The sequence below is a fragment of the Lepidochelys kempii genome, chromosome 6 (genome assembly GCF_965140285.1).
Source record: "Lepidochelys kempii isolate rLepKem1 chromosome 6, rLepKem1.hap1, whole genome shotgun sequence".
Lineage (NCBI taxonomy): Eukaryota > Metazoa > Chordata > Testudines > Cheloniidae > Lepidochelys > Lepidochelys kempii.
Window position 1 is genome coordinate 110,293,649 of NC_136385.1, and position 13,804 is coordinate 110,307,452.

The 13,804-nt window shown below is 46.5% G+C and overlaps 1 protein-coding gene across 1 annotated transcript; it reads right to left on the reverse strand.

Annotated features, from left to right (window-relative positions):
* Positions 1–7,294: 7,294 nt before the first annotated feature.
* Positions 7,295–13,531, reverse strand: LOC140913365 (myb/SANT-like DNA-binding domain-containing protein 7). The gene is made up of 2 exons (XM_078853383.1): positions 8,324–13,531; positions 7,295–7,675 (listed from the first exon to the last, which is right to left on the reverse strand). The coding sequence occupies exons 1-2, from the start codon at positions 8,875–8,877 to the stop codon at positions 7,618–7,620; spliced, it is 612 nt and encodes a 203-aa protein (XP_078709509.1). The 5' UTR covers positions 8,878–13,531; the 3' UTR covers positions 7,295–7,617.
* Positions 13,532–13,804: the final 273 nt, after the last annotated feature.

Consider the following 13,804-nt stretch of genomic DNA (forward strand, 5'->3'; position numbering starts at 1 on the left):
ATCATGTTTTCAATCCTTTAAACACTTGATTCCAAGTAACATATTTCATCAATCATTTGAACTCAGAAATTCTTTTCTCCCACCCAAAAAAAGCTAGCTGCCTTGTTTGCAGGTGTAACCATATGTTTCAGCTGGTAAAGGTGGGTAGCTGTCATAAAAAATTCTATGGAGAGTCCAGACTCAAAAATATGTTTGCCAATCACAGGGAACTGTATGGTGCTTATTCAGTTAAACCATTTCTCCTGAAATGATTAGAAAATCTGGGATCCCCGATGGAAGATAAGGAAACAAGGTCAAGCTGTGATTTTCCCCTTTTAATATTGATGACGGATTTCCTATGTAACTTCACTACACATCATCAGTGCTTTGGCACACAGTAGGGCAGCATCCACTGGCCCCATCAGGCCCCGATGGACCTACACTTGCGAAAGTATCCACTAATTTTCAGTATTCAGTGTGAAACACCTAGGATCTAATTTTCAAAGCCACAAACCACCTCTAAAAATCAGATCCAAGGTGCCTCGAAGTGAGTGCCGAAAACCTAATGCACTCAAAATGAGTGGGCTCTTGGAAAAAAATAGGCCATGGACTCTACATCAAAGGGCTTTATAGTTGAAGACTCACTGCTTTTTGGGTTGGACTAACAAAAGAACCAAAATCTCTGAGAGTCCTGCCTATCCAAAGGACAAACTTCTGAAAAGAGAGGGCTTAAGTAAGGTGCAGAGAAGTGCTTCGGTTTTTGAGACTGGCTGGTCCAAAAAACCCCAAAAATCAGGGAATGAGCTTCAACTAGAGAAAAATTTCCCTACTTGGAAACAGATAGATGCTTCATCACAGAAACAATACCACCTGGAAGTGCTCTACAGATGTCAGTTTGAAAACCACCATACAGTCCTAGGTTATTTGCCTTAATAATATGAAACTGCATTGAATTCCAAAGGTTATGTTGCACTACAAAATCCTTTTATATGGACCAGGACCCTATTGTGCTAGGCGCTGAACAAGCACAGCACAAAAAGACACTTCCCACTCCAAAGAGTTTATAACCCACAGCTGTTTCTTGAAAATTGTTGGCATTTCTAAATGGGTGTTTCAACAAAAAATATTAGCACACTGAAAAGTAAACTACACTTATACATTTAAATACTTTTCATGCTTAGTTTTATGTGATAATATGCTAAAATATATTTTATTACGTGTGAGCTGTTGGAGTAAGTATTCATTTTGTGTTAACAGGCACAGCATACATTGTTTTGTAGGAACATGATTAGTTTGGCATAGGAAATTCTGCTGCCCTCGTGCTGCCATAGGACTGCATTAACTTACCTTCTTTTTTTCTAAATGATTTTTTTTAGTAATTTCGGTCAGTAATTCTTCTCTCATGTGGTGAAATGCTGGTTCAGGGTCTGATCTTTCATGCTGGGTGCCATCAACTCCCATTGACTTTAATGGGAGTGAATGGTTCAGCAGCTTGCAGGATCAGACCCAGAGTGCATAACCCATGTAAACAGATACCCAAGTGTGGGGCTCAGGAGCACTACCATTACTGCGGGCGATAGGGATGTGTAGCAGCTGCAGGCTGTTGCTCCCTGCTCCCTGTATGTGGATATGTTTACTGACGACACTGGCCATGACCCCCACCACCTTCCCATCTGTGAAATCACCTCTGTGGACTCTCCACCCAGCTGATACACATTAGTTTTCAGTGTTTTGGGCCTCCTGCATTCACTGTGATTTGGCTCTTTGAGACTTCAACACACCTATCACATGGACAGATCTATTCTGGACACCAAATGGAAAAATGAAGTCTGGTGAATTAGGAAAGCACAATTACAAATCTTCATCCATCAGAAAGAGGGGAAAATCGTGAACGAGTTAATGTATTTGCATTTGTCTTTCAGATTCATAATCTAATAAACAATAATAATTTTGCTTAGATATAATTTCACACATTAAATCTAGGGGGTTAAATGATGCTCCCTTTGCTCACGCAAGTACTCCTCTAGTGCCCGATTCTTCTCCCATCTCTTAATGCAGTGTAAATCAGGGTTAACTACTGGGAGGCATATCACACCCATTGACTTAAGTGGGACTACTTGTGTGAGTAACGCAAGCAGACACCCTGTGTGTGTGTGTGTGTTTAAACTACATACAAGGGAAATAAAGGGTAAAACTTATCAGATGAGGGTTGTTGCTAGAACAGTTATACATAATTATAATGATTTAGAGGAGATAGTGGACAATACATTAGAAATGAATTTGCAATGTGAGGTGGCTGCAAAAACCAGGGCCCTACTGTGCTGGGTAAGGTAAAAGCAAAGATAAAAGAAAATCCTTGCTCTGGAGGATTTACAGCCTATAAAACATGAACATGACAGGTAGAGGGAGAAGGATGTAACATATAAACAAATTAATATGGTGAGGAATTGGTGCAGCTTTGTTAGTTATGTGTTTTGAGTTTTTTTTGTTTGATTTTTATTAATTGGGTTTGAAGTAGGGTAAAGAACAGCAGAAATGGGGCAATTAGTAAGAGTAAGTGAGAAAGAAAAGGAAGGCAGGGAAGAAGTGACAGTATAAGCAATTCATCACCTGCCTAGCTACAATCAGTAGATAGAGTTTGGTAGTCATCATGGGAGAGGTGAATCTTAAGGGGAGAGTTGAAGGAGAATAAAGTAGTAGCTATACAGATTATATCCAGGATTTTTACCACATGTAAAAGGTGGTATGTGGGAAAGTACAAAGATATTTAACAGAAGTTGACAGGTAGGGAATAAGGGTGGCTAAATTGTGAAGGACCTTAATGATGAAGACAAAAATCTTGTTTGATGCAGAGGTGAAGGCAGTCAATGGAGGGACTCAAAATGACTAACTTCTTCCTATGGTTTAGCTTTAACAATAATTCAATCTGTACCTGAATACTTTGCCAGAAACTGAGAATGGGCAACAGGGGATGGATCACTTGATGATTACCTGTTCTCTTCATTCCCTCTGGGGCACCTGAACCTGGCATTGGCCACTGTCGGAAGACAGGATACTGGGCTAGATGGACCTTTGGTCTGACCCAGTATGGCCGTTCTTATGTTCTTACTAACCTAAATTCCACCCTGAGCTTACCCCAGGTTTCCCCCTCCAAGACCTCTCTTGTCTTAACTCTATCAGTAGAAAGTCATTCCCAGGGAGAGGTAACACCTGCTACACTGAGTAAGCAGAATTTATTCAACAGCTTATGTAGGCCTCTAATAGCCATTAAGAGTGTGATCCAAGAGAAAAGTCTTGTCTTAAAAACAGTGACTTTATTTTCCTGTCATGTGTAAGTGTGTCTGATATTTGAACTCATTTATAAGCAATTCAATGCTTAACTATTTCTAAAACTGCTTAGTTTAGATATTTTTAAGCCAGTAGTAAACAAAAACATCGGTCTTAATATATAATAGATAGGTGTTGGGTTACAAGGGAAGTGATATTCTTTTCCTCCAAAGCTATTCAAATATTGGGCAGAATGCTGTGGGTGATACACCTTTAACAAGAGAAAGGATGGAATATTAGAAGCAGAAAGTTCCAAGGGAGTGTATTTGGGCAGTTTGGGAGAGGAGGGGGAAAAAAACAAAAACAAAACCACCTTCAGTGACAGAAGTAGCACAGAAAGGAAAATGGGAACTGGTTGTGGAGGAGAAAGATAGCTAAGCTGCTTAAAGTATGTGAGAGAGGACGAGTATTAGAGAACTGAAAGTAAGTTGAAGAAAGAAAAAGAAAAAAAGAAAAGAAAAGAATACTCAACTAGTAGGACTAGTTAGGAACAAAAACAGCCCCTGAGGGGGAAAAAAGGGATGATCCTGGTTCTGTCTTTTACAGGATGGAAGATGTTTAAGAGTTTACATTTTTGTCTGATCTGCCTTTTCTTTCAAATATATTTTTCTTCTAGTGAGTGATTTCTTGTTTTCAAGGGACTAGTTATCTAGTTCTGGTTAGATGTAATTGAGGGCCATTATTGAGGTATGGGGCATATGTTTACCTTACATGTGAGACAGCTAGTATGTTTTGTGTGAGAGAGGTTTAGAGGTGACACAACAAGACTGGATTGGTGCAGTTACAGGGGCTATGATTTCAAATGCTGCCAACTAATAGACCACCAGAGGAAAACCAGGAGAAATGTGGTAAGAGGCCAAAACTGCAAGATGCGCTGAGCACCAGCTGCAAGCTGCTTGGTGCCTGATCCAGCAAAGTACTGAATATTTTTTCTAGGCCCATATCCTCTGTAGACTTATGCATGTGTTTAACTCTGTGTACTGTGAATTTGGTCACATGGATTTCAATGGGACGACTCAGTATGTAAAATTAAATATTGGTAAGTCTTTACAGATCTGTGATTTTACATACTTAATTTTACATACTGAGCCGTCCCATTGAAATCCATGTGACCACTCCCAGTACACAGAGTTAGGATATGTCTACACTACGAAATTAGGTCGAATTTATAGAAGTCGGTTTTTTAGAAATCATTTTTATATAGTCGATTGTGTGTGTCCCCTCACAAAATGCTCTAAGTGCATTAACTCGGCAGAGCGCTTCCACAGTACCAAGGCTAGCGTCCACTTCCAGAGCGTTGCACTGTGGGTAGCTATCCCACAGTTCCCGCAGTCTCCGCCGCCCATTGGAATTCTGGGTTGAGATCCCAATGCCTGATGGGGCAAAAACATTGCTGCGGGTGGTTCTGGGTACGTGTCGTCAGGCCCTCCCTCCCTCCCTCCGTGAAAGAAATGGCAGACAATCGTTTCGTGCCTTTTTTCCTGAGTTACCTGTGCAGACGCCATACCACAGCAAGCATGGAGCCTGCTCAGCTCACTGTCACCCTACATCTCCTGGGTGCTGGCAGATGCGGTACTGCATTGCTACACAGCAGCAGCTCATTACCTTGTGGCAGCAGACGGTGCAATAGGCCTGATAACCATTGTCATCATGTCCGAGGTGCTCCTAGCCACCTCGGTAAGGTCAGTCAGGAGCGCCTGGGCAGACATAGACGCAAGGACTAAAATAGGAGTGACTCGACCAGGTCATTCTCTTTAGACCTGCCGGCAGTCCTTTTGCACTGTCTTCTGCCGAGCAGCCAGGAGATGAGGATGGCTAGCAGTCCTACTGCACTGTCTGCTGCCAGCCAAAAATGTAAAAGATAGATGGAGTGGATCAAAACAAGAAATAGACCAGATTTGTTTTGTATTCATTTGCTCCCCCCCTCCCTCCTTTCCTCCCTCCGTGAAATCAATGGCTGTCAATCGTTTCGGTGAGGTTCTGTCAGGGGCACCTTGAAAAGTTTAATGGAGATTCAGTCCTGCCTGAAATACTGGGGGGAGGGATAGTTCAGTGGGTTGAGCATTGGGTTGAGTGTTGGCCTGCTAAACCCGGGGTTTTGAGTTCAATCCTTGAGGGGGGCCATTCTGTGTGACAGTTGTTTTTTTTCTCCTTGATGTAAAGCCACCCCCTTTATTGATTTTAATTCCCTGTAAGCCAACTCTGTAAGCCATGTCGTCAATCGCCCCTCCCTCCATCAGAGCAACGGCAGACAATCATTCTGCGCCTTTTTTTCTGTGTAGACACCATACCACAGCAAGCATGGAGCCCGCTCAGATCACTTTGGCAATTAGGAGCACATTAAACACCACGTGCATTATCCAGCAGTATTTGCAGCACCAGAACCTGACAAAGCAAAACCGGGCGAGCAGGCAACGTCAGCGCAGTGACGAGAGTGATGAGGACATGGACACAGACTTCTCTCAAAGCACAGGCCCTGGCAATGTGGGCATCATGGAGCTAATGGGGCAGGTTCATGCAGTGGAACACCGATTCTGGGCCCAGGAAACAAGCACAGACTGGTGGGACCGCATAGTGTTGCGGGTCTGAGCAATTCCCAGTGGCTGTGAAACTTTTGCATGCGTAAGGGCACTTTCATGGAACTTTGTGACTTGCTTTCCCCTGCTCTGAGGTGCAAGAATACCAAGATGAGAGCAGCCCTCACAGTTGAGAAGCGAGTGGCGATAGCCCTGTGGAAGCTTGCAATGCCAGACAGCTACCAGTCAGTCGGGAATCAATTTAGAGTAGGCAAATCTACTGTGGGGTAGTACTGCTGTGATGCAAGTAGCCAACGCAATCAAAGATCTACTGATATCAAGGGCAGTGACCCTGGGAAATGTGCAGGTCATAGTGGATGGCTTTGCTGCAATGGGATTCCCTAACTGTGGTGGGGCCATAGACGGAACCCATATCCCTATCTTGGCACTGGAACACCAAGCTGGTGAGTACATAAACCGCAAGGGGTACTTTTCAATAGTGCTGCAAGCACTAGTGGATCACAAGGGACGTTTCACTAACATCAACGTGGGATGGCTGGGAAAGGTACATGACGGTCGCATCTTCAGGAACTCTGGTCTGTTTCAAAAGCTGCAGGAAGGGACTTTATTCCCAGACCAGAAAATAACTGTTGGGGATGTTGAAATGCCTATAGTTATCCTTGGGGACCCAGCCTACCCCTTAATGCCATGGCTCATGAAGCCGTACACAGGCAGCCTGGACAGTAGTCAGGAGCTGTTCAACTACAGGCTGAGCAAGTGCAGAATGGTGGTAGAATGTGCTTTTGGACGTTTAAAGACGCGCTGGCGCAGTTTACTGACTCGGTTAGAGCTCAGTGAAACCAATATTCCCACTGTTATTACTGCTTGCTGTGCGCTCCACAATATCTGTGAGAGTAAGGGGGAGACGTTTATGGCGGGGTGGGAGGTTGAGGCAAATCGCCTGGCCGCTGGTTATGCGCAGCCAGACACCAGGGCGGTTAGAAGAGTACAGGAGGGTGCGGTGCGCATCAGTGAAGCTTTGAAAACCAGTTTCATGGCTGGACAGGCTATGGTGTGAAAGTTCTGTTTGTTTCTCCTTGATGAATCCACCCTCCCCCCCTTGGTTCACTCTACTTCCCTGTAAGTTAACCACCCTCCCCTCCCCCCTTCGATGACCGCTTGCAGAGGCAATAAAGTCTTTGTTGCTTCACATTTATGCATTCTTTATTAATTCATCACACAAATAGGGGGATAACTGCCAAGGTAGCCCGGAAGGCGTGGTGGAGGAGGGAAGCACCGGGGAGGGTGGGGGTGGAGGAGGGAAGGACAAGGCCACACAGCACTTTAAAAGTTTAAAACTTATTGAATACCAGCCTTCTGTTGCTTGGGCAATCCTCTGGGATGGAGTGGCTGGGTGGCCAGAGGCCCCCCCCACCGCGTTCTTGGGTGTCTGGGTGTGGAGGCTATGGAACTTGGGGAGGAGGGCGGTTGGTTACACAGGGGCTGTAGTGGCAGTCTGTGCTCCAGCTGCCTTTCCTGCAGCTCAACCATACGCTGGAGCATATCAGTTTGATCCTCCAGCAGCCTCAGCATTGAGTCCTGCCTCCTCTCATCATGCTGCTGCCACCTTTCAGCTTCAGCCCTCTCTTCAGCCAGCCACCTCTCCTCATGGTCATTTTGTGCTTTCCTGCACTGTGACATTGTCTGCCTCCACGCATTCGTCTGTGCTCTGTCAGTGTGGGAGGACAGCATGAGGTCAGAGAACATTTCATCGCGAGTGTGTTTTTTTCGCCTTCTAATCTTCGGTAGCCTCTGGGAAGGAGAAGATCCTGTGATCCTTGAAACACATGCAGCTGGTGCAGAAAAAAAAAGGGACAGTAGTATTTAAAAAGACACGTTTTCTAGAACAATGGGTACACTCTTTCATGGTAAACCTGGCTGTTAACATTACATACATAGCACATGTGCTTTCGTTACAAGGTCGCATTTTGCCTTCCCTCACAGCGTGGCTAACCTCTCCCCGTGGCTAACAGCGGGGATCATTTCTGTTCAGCCACAGGCAAACAGCCCAGCAGGAATGGGCACTTCTGAATGTCCCCTTAAGAAAAGCACCCTATTTCAACCAGGTGACCATGAATGATATCACTCTCCTGAGGATAACACAGAGAGATAAAGAACGGATGTTGTTTGAATGCCAGCAAACATACACTGCAATGCTTTGTTCTGCAATGATTCCCGACTACGTGTTACTGGCCTGGAGTGGTAAAGTGTCCTACCATGGTGGACGGAATAAGGCTTCCCACCCCAGAAACCTTTTGCAAAGGCTTTGGGAGTACATTCAGGAGAGCTTTATGGAGATGTCCCTGGAGGATTTCCGCTCCATCCCCAGACACGTTAACAGACTTTTCCAGTAGCTGTACTGGCTGCGAATGCCAGGGCAAATTAATCATTAAACACGCTTGCTTTTAAACCATGTATACTATTTAAAAAGGTACACTCACCAGAGGTCCCTTCTCCACCTGGCGCGTCCAGGAGGCAGCCTTGGGTGGGTTCCGGGGGGTACTGGCTCCAGGTCCAGGGTGAGAAACAGTTCCTGGCTGTCGGGAAAACCGGTTTCTCTGCTTGCTTGCTGTGAGCTATCTACAATCTCATCATCATCATCTTCCTCATTCCCCAAACCTGCTTCCGTGTTGCCTCCCTCTCCATTGAAGGAGTCAAAGCACACGGTTGGGGTAGTGGTGGCTGAACCCCCTAAAATGGCATGCAGCTCATCATAGAAGCGGCATGTTTGGGGCTCTGACTCAGAGCGGCCATTTGCCTCCCTGGTTTTCTGGTAGACTTGCCTCAGCTCCTTAAGTTTCACGTGGCACTGCTTCGGATCCCTGTTATGGCCTCTGTCCTTCATGCCCTGGGAGATTTTGACAAATGTTTTGGCATTTTGAAAACTGGAACAGAATTCTGATAGCACGGATTCCTCTCCCCATACAGCGATCAGATCCCGTACCTCCTGTTCGGTCCATGCTGGAGCTCTTTTGTGATTCTGGGACTCCATCATGGTCACCTCTGCTGATGAGCTCTGCACTCACCTGCAGCTTGCCACGCTGGCCAAACAGGAAATGAGATTCAAAAGTTCGTGGGCCTTTTCCTGTCTACCTGGCCAGTGCATCTGAGTTGAGAGTGCTGTCCAGAGCGGTCACAACGGAGCACTCTGGGATAGCTCCCGGAGGCCAATACCGTCTAATTGCGTCCACAGTACCCCAAATTCGACCCGGCAAGGCCGATTTCAGCGCTAATCTCCTTGTTGGGGGTGGAATAAAGAAATTGATTTTAAGAGCCCTTTAAGTCGAAAAAAAGGGCTTCGTCGTGTGGATGAGTGCAGGGTTAAATCGATTTAGCGCTGCTAAATTCGACCTCAACTCCTAGTGTAGACCAGGGCTTAAACACATGCATAAGTCTGTGCAGGATATGAGCCTAGAAGAGCATTTAGGATCCATTCTTGAGAGGTAATTCAGCCAGTTACATGTAAGAGAAATGGTAGGGAGAAGAGACTTGTCAAGGGGGAATTTAGTGCTGCTCTTGCCTGTAAGATGTGCAAATGCATATCTGAAACTGATGCCCTGAAAGAATTTAGCAGTACCAGGGAAGAGGAGTGAAGAAAAAGGAAATGATGAGCAGCAGAAATTCGCTCTGACAAACTAGGACTAGGACTAGGATTTAGTTTAGCAGATTTTAAGAAAGGAGGTGAATTATTTTAGAAAAATTATCATTTCTAAAAATGTTACGTGTTTATTTGAGCTGATCAAAAATTATAAAGATTTTTCATGAAAATTTTTGAAATAGCTTTCTGCAGGCTTCACAAAAATGATTTTTCATAAAAACATGCATAGAAAATGTTCTTCATTTGTTTCCCTCTCTTCCTTCCTCACCCTACTTTTTCCCCTATTTCCTCCTTGTATTTGATAGTTTGAGCAGACAACCCCAGAACCACTGGTGAGAGAACACAGGACAAAAAGTCCCTTAAGTTTGAACAAGTTGATTCCTCCATTCTGCCCATCACCCTGTGCACCTCCAACAAGCCATCTCCATATTATTTGTCTTGATTTGTGTTGAGGGTGATACGGAGGAAACTATGAGCCCAATCATTCTTTCATTTGAGAAAACCCACAGGAATTGGGGGGAGACATAGCAAAAATGTTTCCCCCTGTGAATTTTCCTCCTGAACTGTTCTGTTGGGGTCTCCACTCAAACAGGGGATGTGCAGGAAGCCACAGGCATCCACTCCCTGTACTGGCTCTGGAGGCCCTCTACCCTGTTTATTATCTATTGCTGTTCCTCAGAACACCCTTAAAGGAGTGAGGGGTGGGGATGTTCACTGAAGATAGGGCTGCAAAAAGGTAATAGAAAAAGGAGTTACCTTTTGTGCGGGCAGGGACTCCCTTGACCCCTTCCAGACCCTGCTCTGTCCAATCCTCCCCAGTTCATAGCACACGAGGTGTTCTTTGAGTCAAACAAACATTCAGAAGAAAGGCGTGTCCCTTCACATAACCCACCCCTGAAGATGAAAAGGCCATTCTGGGGCACCTTGTCTTCATCCCCGATCTCCTGTGAAAAGAAATCGGTGTTTCCCGCCTGATGTTGTACTCTGAAACTATAGGATAGCGCAAGACACCAACCCATAATACATTGGTTTGTGTTTTTCATGGTGTGGATCCAGCGTAGGGGTGAGTGATCTGTGACTAGGGAGAAGGGGCTACCCAACAGGTAATATCTGAGAGAGTCCACATCCTGTCCATTGCTAATTCCTCCTTTTCAATAATTGAACACATCTTTTATATAGGTAATAGCTTCCTTCCCAGGTATAGGATGGGCTGCTCTGCTCCCCTGAAAGCTTGTGAGAGGATGGCGCTAAGTCTGACATCTGAGGCATCTGTGTGCAGTATGAACTCCCAGGAAAAATGGGGGCTGAACAGCATGGGTGCCTGGCATAGTCGTGTTTTCAGTTCGCTAAAACTTCCTCACATTTCTCATCCCATTGGATCCTCTTATGGTTGCTCCCTTTCATGAGGTCCATAGCGGGAGGGTGCTGCAATTGAGGTGAAACCAGGGATAAACCTCCAGTAATATCCTGCCAGGCTGAGAAAATACCTCACTTGCCTCTTCATCTGGGGAATGGGGTATGCTGTGAGGACCTGTACCTTGTTGACCACTGGTTTCAGAAGGCCACCTTCTCTGCAGTATCCCAAATAGGTTATTTCCTCTACAGCTAACCTATGTTTTTCAGGGTTGGCCATAAATCCCACATCCTACTGGGCTTTTAACACTGCCTTTAAGTGTTGCAGGTGGTCTTCCCAGGTAGGACTGTAGATGATGATGTTGTAGACGCAGCATATTGATGGTGGGGCAGAGGATCCTGTTCATAAGCAATTGAAAGGTTGCGGCAGTTCTGCGGAGGCCGAAAGGCATAGTCTTAAATGGGAAGTGCCCACAAGGGGGAGGAGAAAGTTCACTTTTCGGAGGATGCAGAGAAGGGAATCTGCCAATAACCTTTTGTTAGGTCAGTAGTGCTCAGGTATTCTGCTAGTCCCAGCCACTCATCTACCCTTGGCATTGGGGAGGTATTGAATTTCAAGATGGCATTAACCTTCTTGAAGTCAATGCAAAAGCGAACCATCTGGTTTGGGAACAAGAACTATGGGGCTCCTCTATTCACTTTTGGATTTCACATTTCTTTCCCCCCCCTCCCCCAGCATCGCTTGCATTTCCTCTCAGACTGTATCCTTTGTGGCAACAATTTAAGGTTCTCCCTTGGCAGGTGGAGAATACAGTCATAAAATCCTCGATCAGTGGGATGAGCTGCCTCCTTTGCACAGGAGAGAGTCCCTCACCCCCTGGAACTGTCGCCAGCTCTTGGCCGCTGGGTCCTTGGGGCCCTAATTTAGGTGCTGTCGGAAAGGGAGTTAGCAGCAGGACCTCCCATATCTTCCGAAGTTTGAGAAGATTCGCATGAAAGACCTTGGTTTTTCTCTTCTTATATCAAAGTCTATAGGCCCTACCTGTCTGACCACTTCGAAAGGACCCTGCCATCAGGTCATTAATGTAGACTTGGCTGAGGGTAGTAGTAGAAGGAGATGGTCACCTGGGTGAAAAGTCCACAGTCAAGCCTCTCTATTGTAATTTTTTTCCTGTGTGTGTTGGGCCTTTCCTCAGATTCTCCCTGGTGAACACCCCGAGTTGTTCCCTTAACTGTAAGACATATTGGGTTGCACGGAAGGCCCCCCATGTCTTGTTCCTCCCAACCTTCTCGTAGCAAGTCCAGGATCCCCCACACTTGGCGATCATAAAGCAACTCAAATGAAAAGAGCCACATAAAGGCTTGCAGGACCTCCTTTATGGCAAACAGGAGTGGTGGAAGTAGCTGGTTGCACTGCTTTGGATTGTGACTGACAAAGCATCTCAACATTCCCTTCAGCATCTTATTAAAGTACTTCTAGTAGGCCATCGGTCTGCTGGTGATACACTGAGGTTTTCAGGGACTTGACCTTCAGAAGGGAGCATAATTCATACATCAACTTGGAGGTGAAGTTAGTCCCTTGATCTGTTAATATTTTACTGGGAAACCTCATGTGTGAGAAGAGCTTCAAGAGTTATTTCTGTGGCTTTTGTGGAGCGAAGAGAAACAGCCTCCAGTTACCTGGTTGTGTAGTCGACAATCACTAATATGTACTGATGCCATGATGCGGTTTTTTCTAGGGGTCCAACCACATTCACTCAGATCCTCACAAAGGGTGTCTCAATCAAGGTCACAGGGAACAAGGGTGCCTAGCTGACACTCTGGGTAGGAACAACAGTATTCTCTCACCTCATGATGCATGCCTGGGCCAACAGAAACAGGCTAATACCTGAGACAATGTCATTTTTCTTCCCAGCTGCCAGCGCATCATATATCATGCACAAACTGCAACATAGTCTGGCAGTTCCTGTGCAGCACCAGCAGTTGGGCCCTCACCACCCTGGTTTGCTGATTCCTTTCCATTTGGTAGAAGCACTCTTTCTTGAGTGTGACGTGTGGATACCGCTCACCATACTGAAGCTCTGTTACTTCTTCATTTACGGAAGCCAGTTGTTCATGTGCATGGCTCAGTGTAGGGTCATTCCTCTGTTCTTGCACAAAATTCCCAGCCTATAGGAGGACTTCCAGGTCTCAGCTGCTTGCCTCTTCTTTCCTTGTGGGGGTCAGTGGCCATATTGCTTGGGATGTTCCTTCCTCAGGGTTCCCCAAGGCTTACCAAGCTCCAGAGAATTGGTTGTAACAATTGGCCCAGGGTCTCCTTGCTACCCAGGCTTGTGTATTAATGACTTGGCTTCGATATGTATTGACAACGCAATGGATACACTGCAGGTGGATCATATTCTTAGGAGTGATGTCACTTCCCTCCATGGCCCTCCCACTTTTTGAAAGTGGACAGGCCTGGCCCATCCACTTTTTGCCACGGGCCTTCCTGCCCCACCCCTGGCCAGGCTGGCAGCTGGAGCCCATCTGGGGAGTCCAGGCAACAGGGGGTGCCCTCCAACTGCCAGAGGTGTTGGGGGGGGGCCAAGAGCAGTCCCCAGCCTGTGTCCCCACCTCCCAGGTCCCCTGCCCAGGGCAGGTGGAGGGTCCATGCTGCAGCTCCCCAAAGCTGCCTAGCTTTTACTGTGGCTGGGCTACAGCTCCGAGGTCCCATCCCCTGGCCGGAGCCAGGCTGGGGGAGCCACAAACCCTCCGTCTGCCCTGGGTGGGGGCCATCGAGGTGGGAACACAGGCTGTGGGCTGCTTTTGACACCCTCCATCCCAGGCAGGTGGAGGGTCCACAGCTCCCGGCCCGCTCCAGCTTCTGGCTTGGCCAGGGGCTGGGCCTCAGACAGAAGGAGCAGGGCAGAGCCAGAGGAAGTGGGGGCCCCTGGCCCCCCCACTTTTGGGAGGGCTCCACCACTGCTGCCTC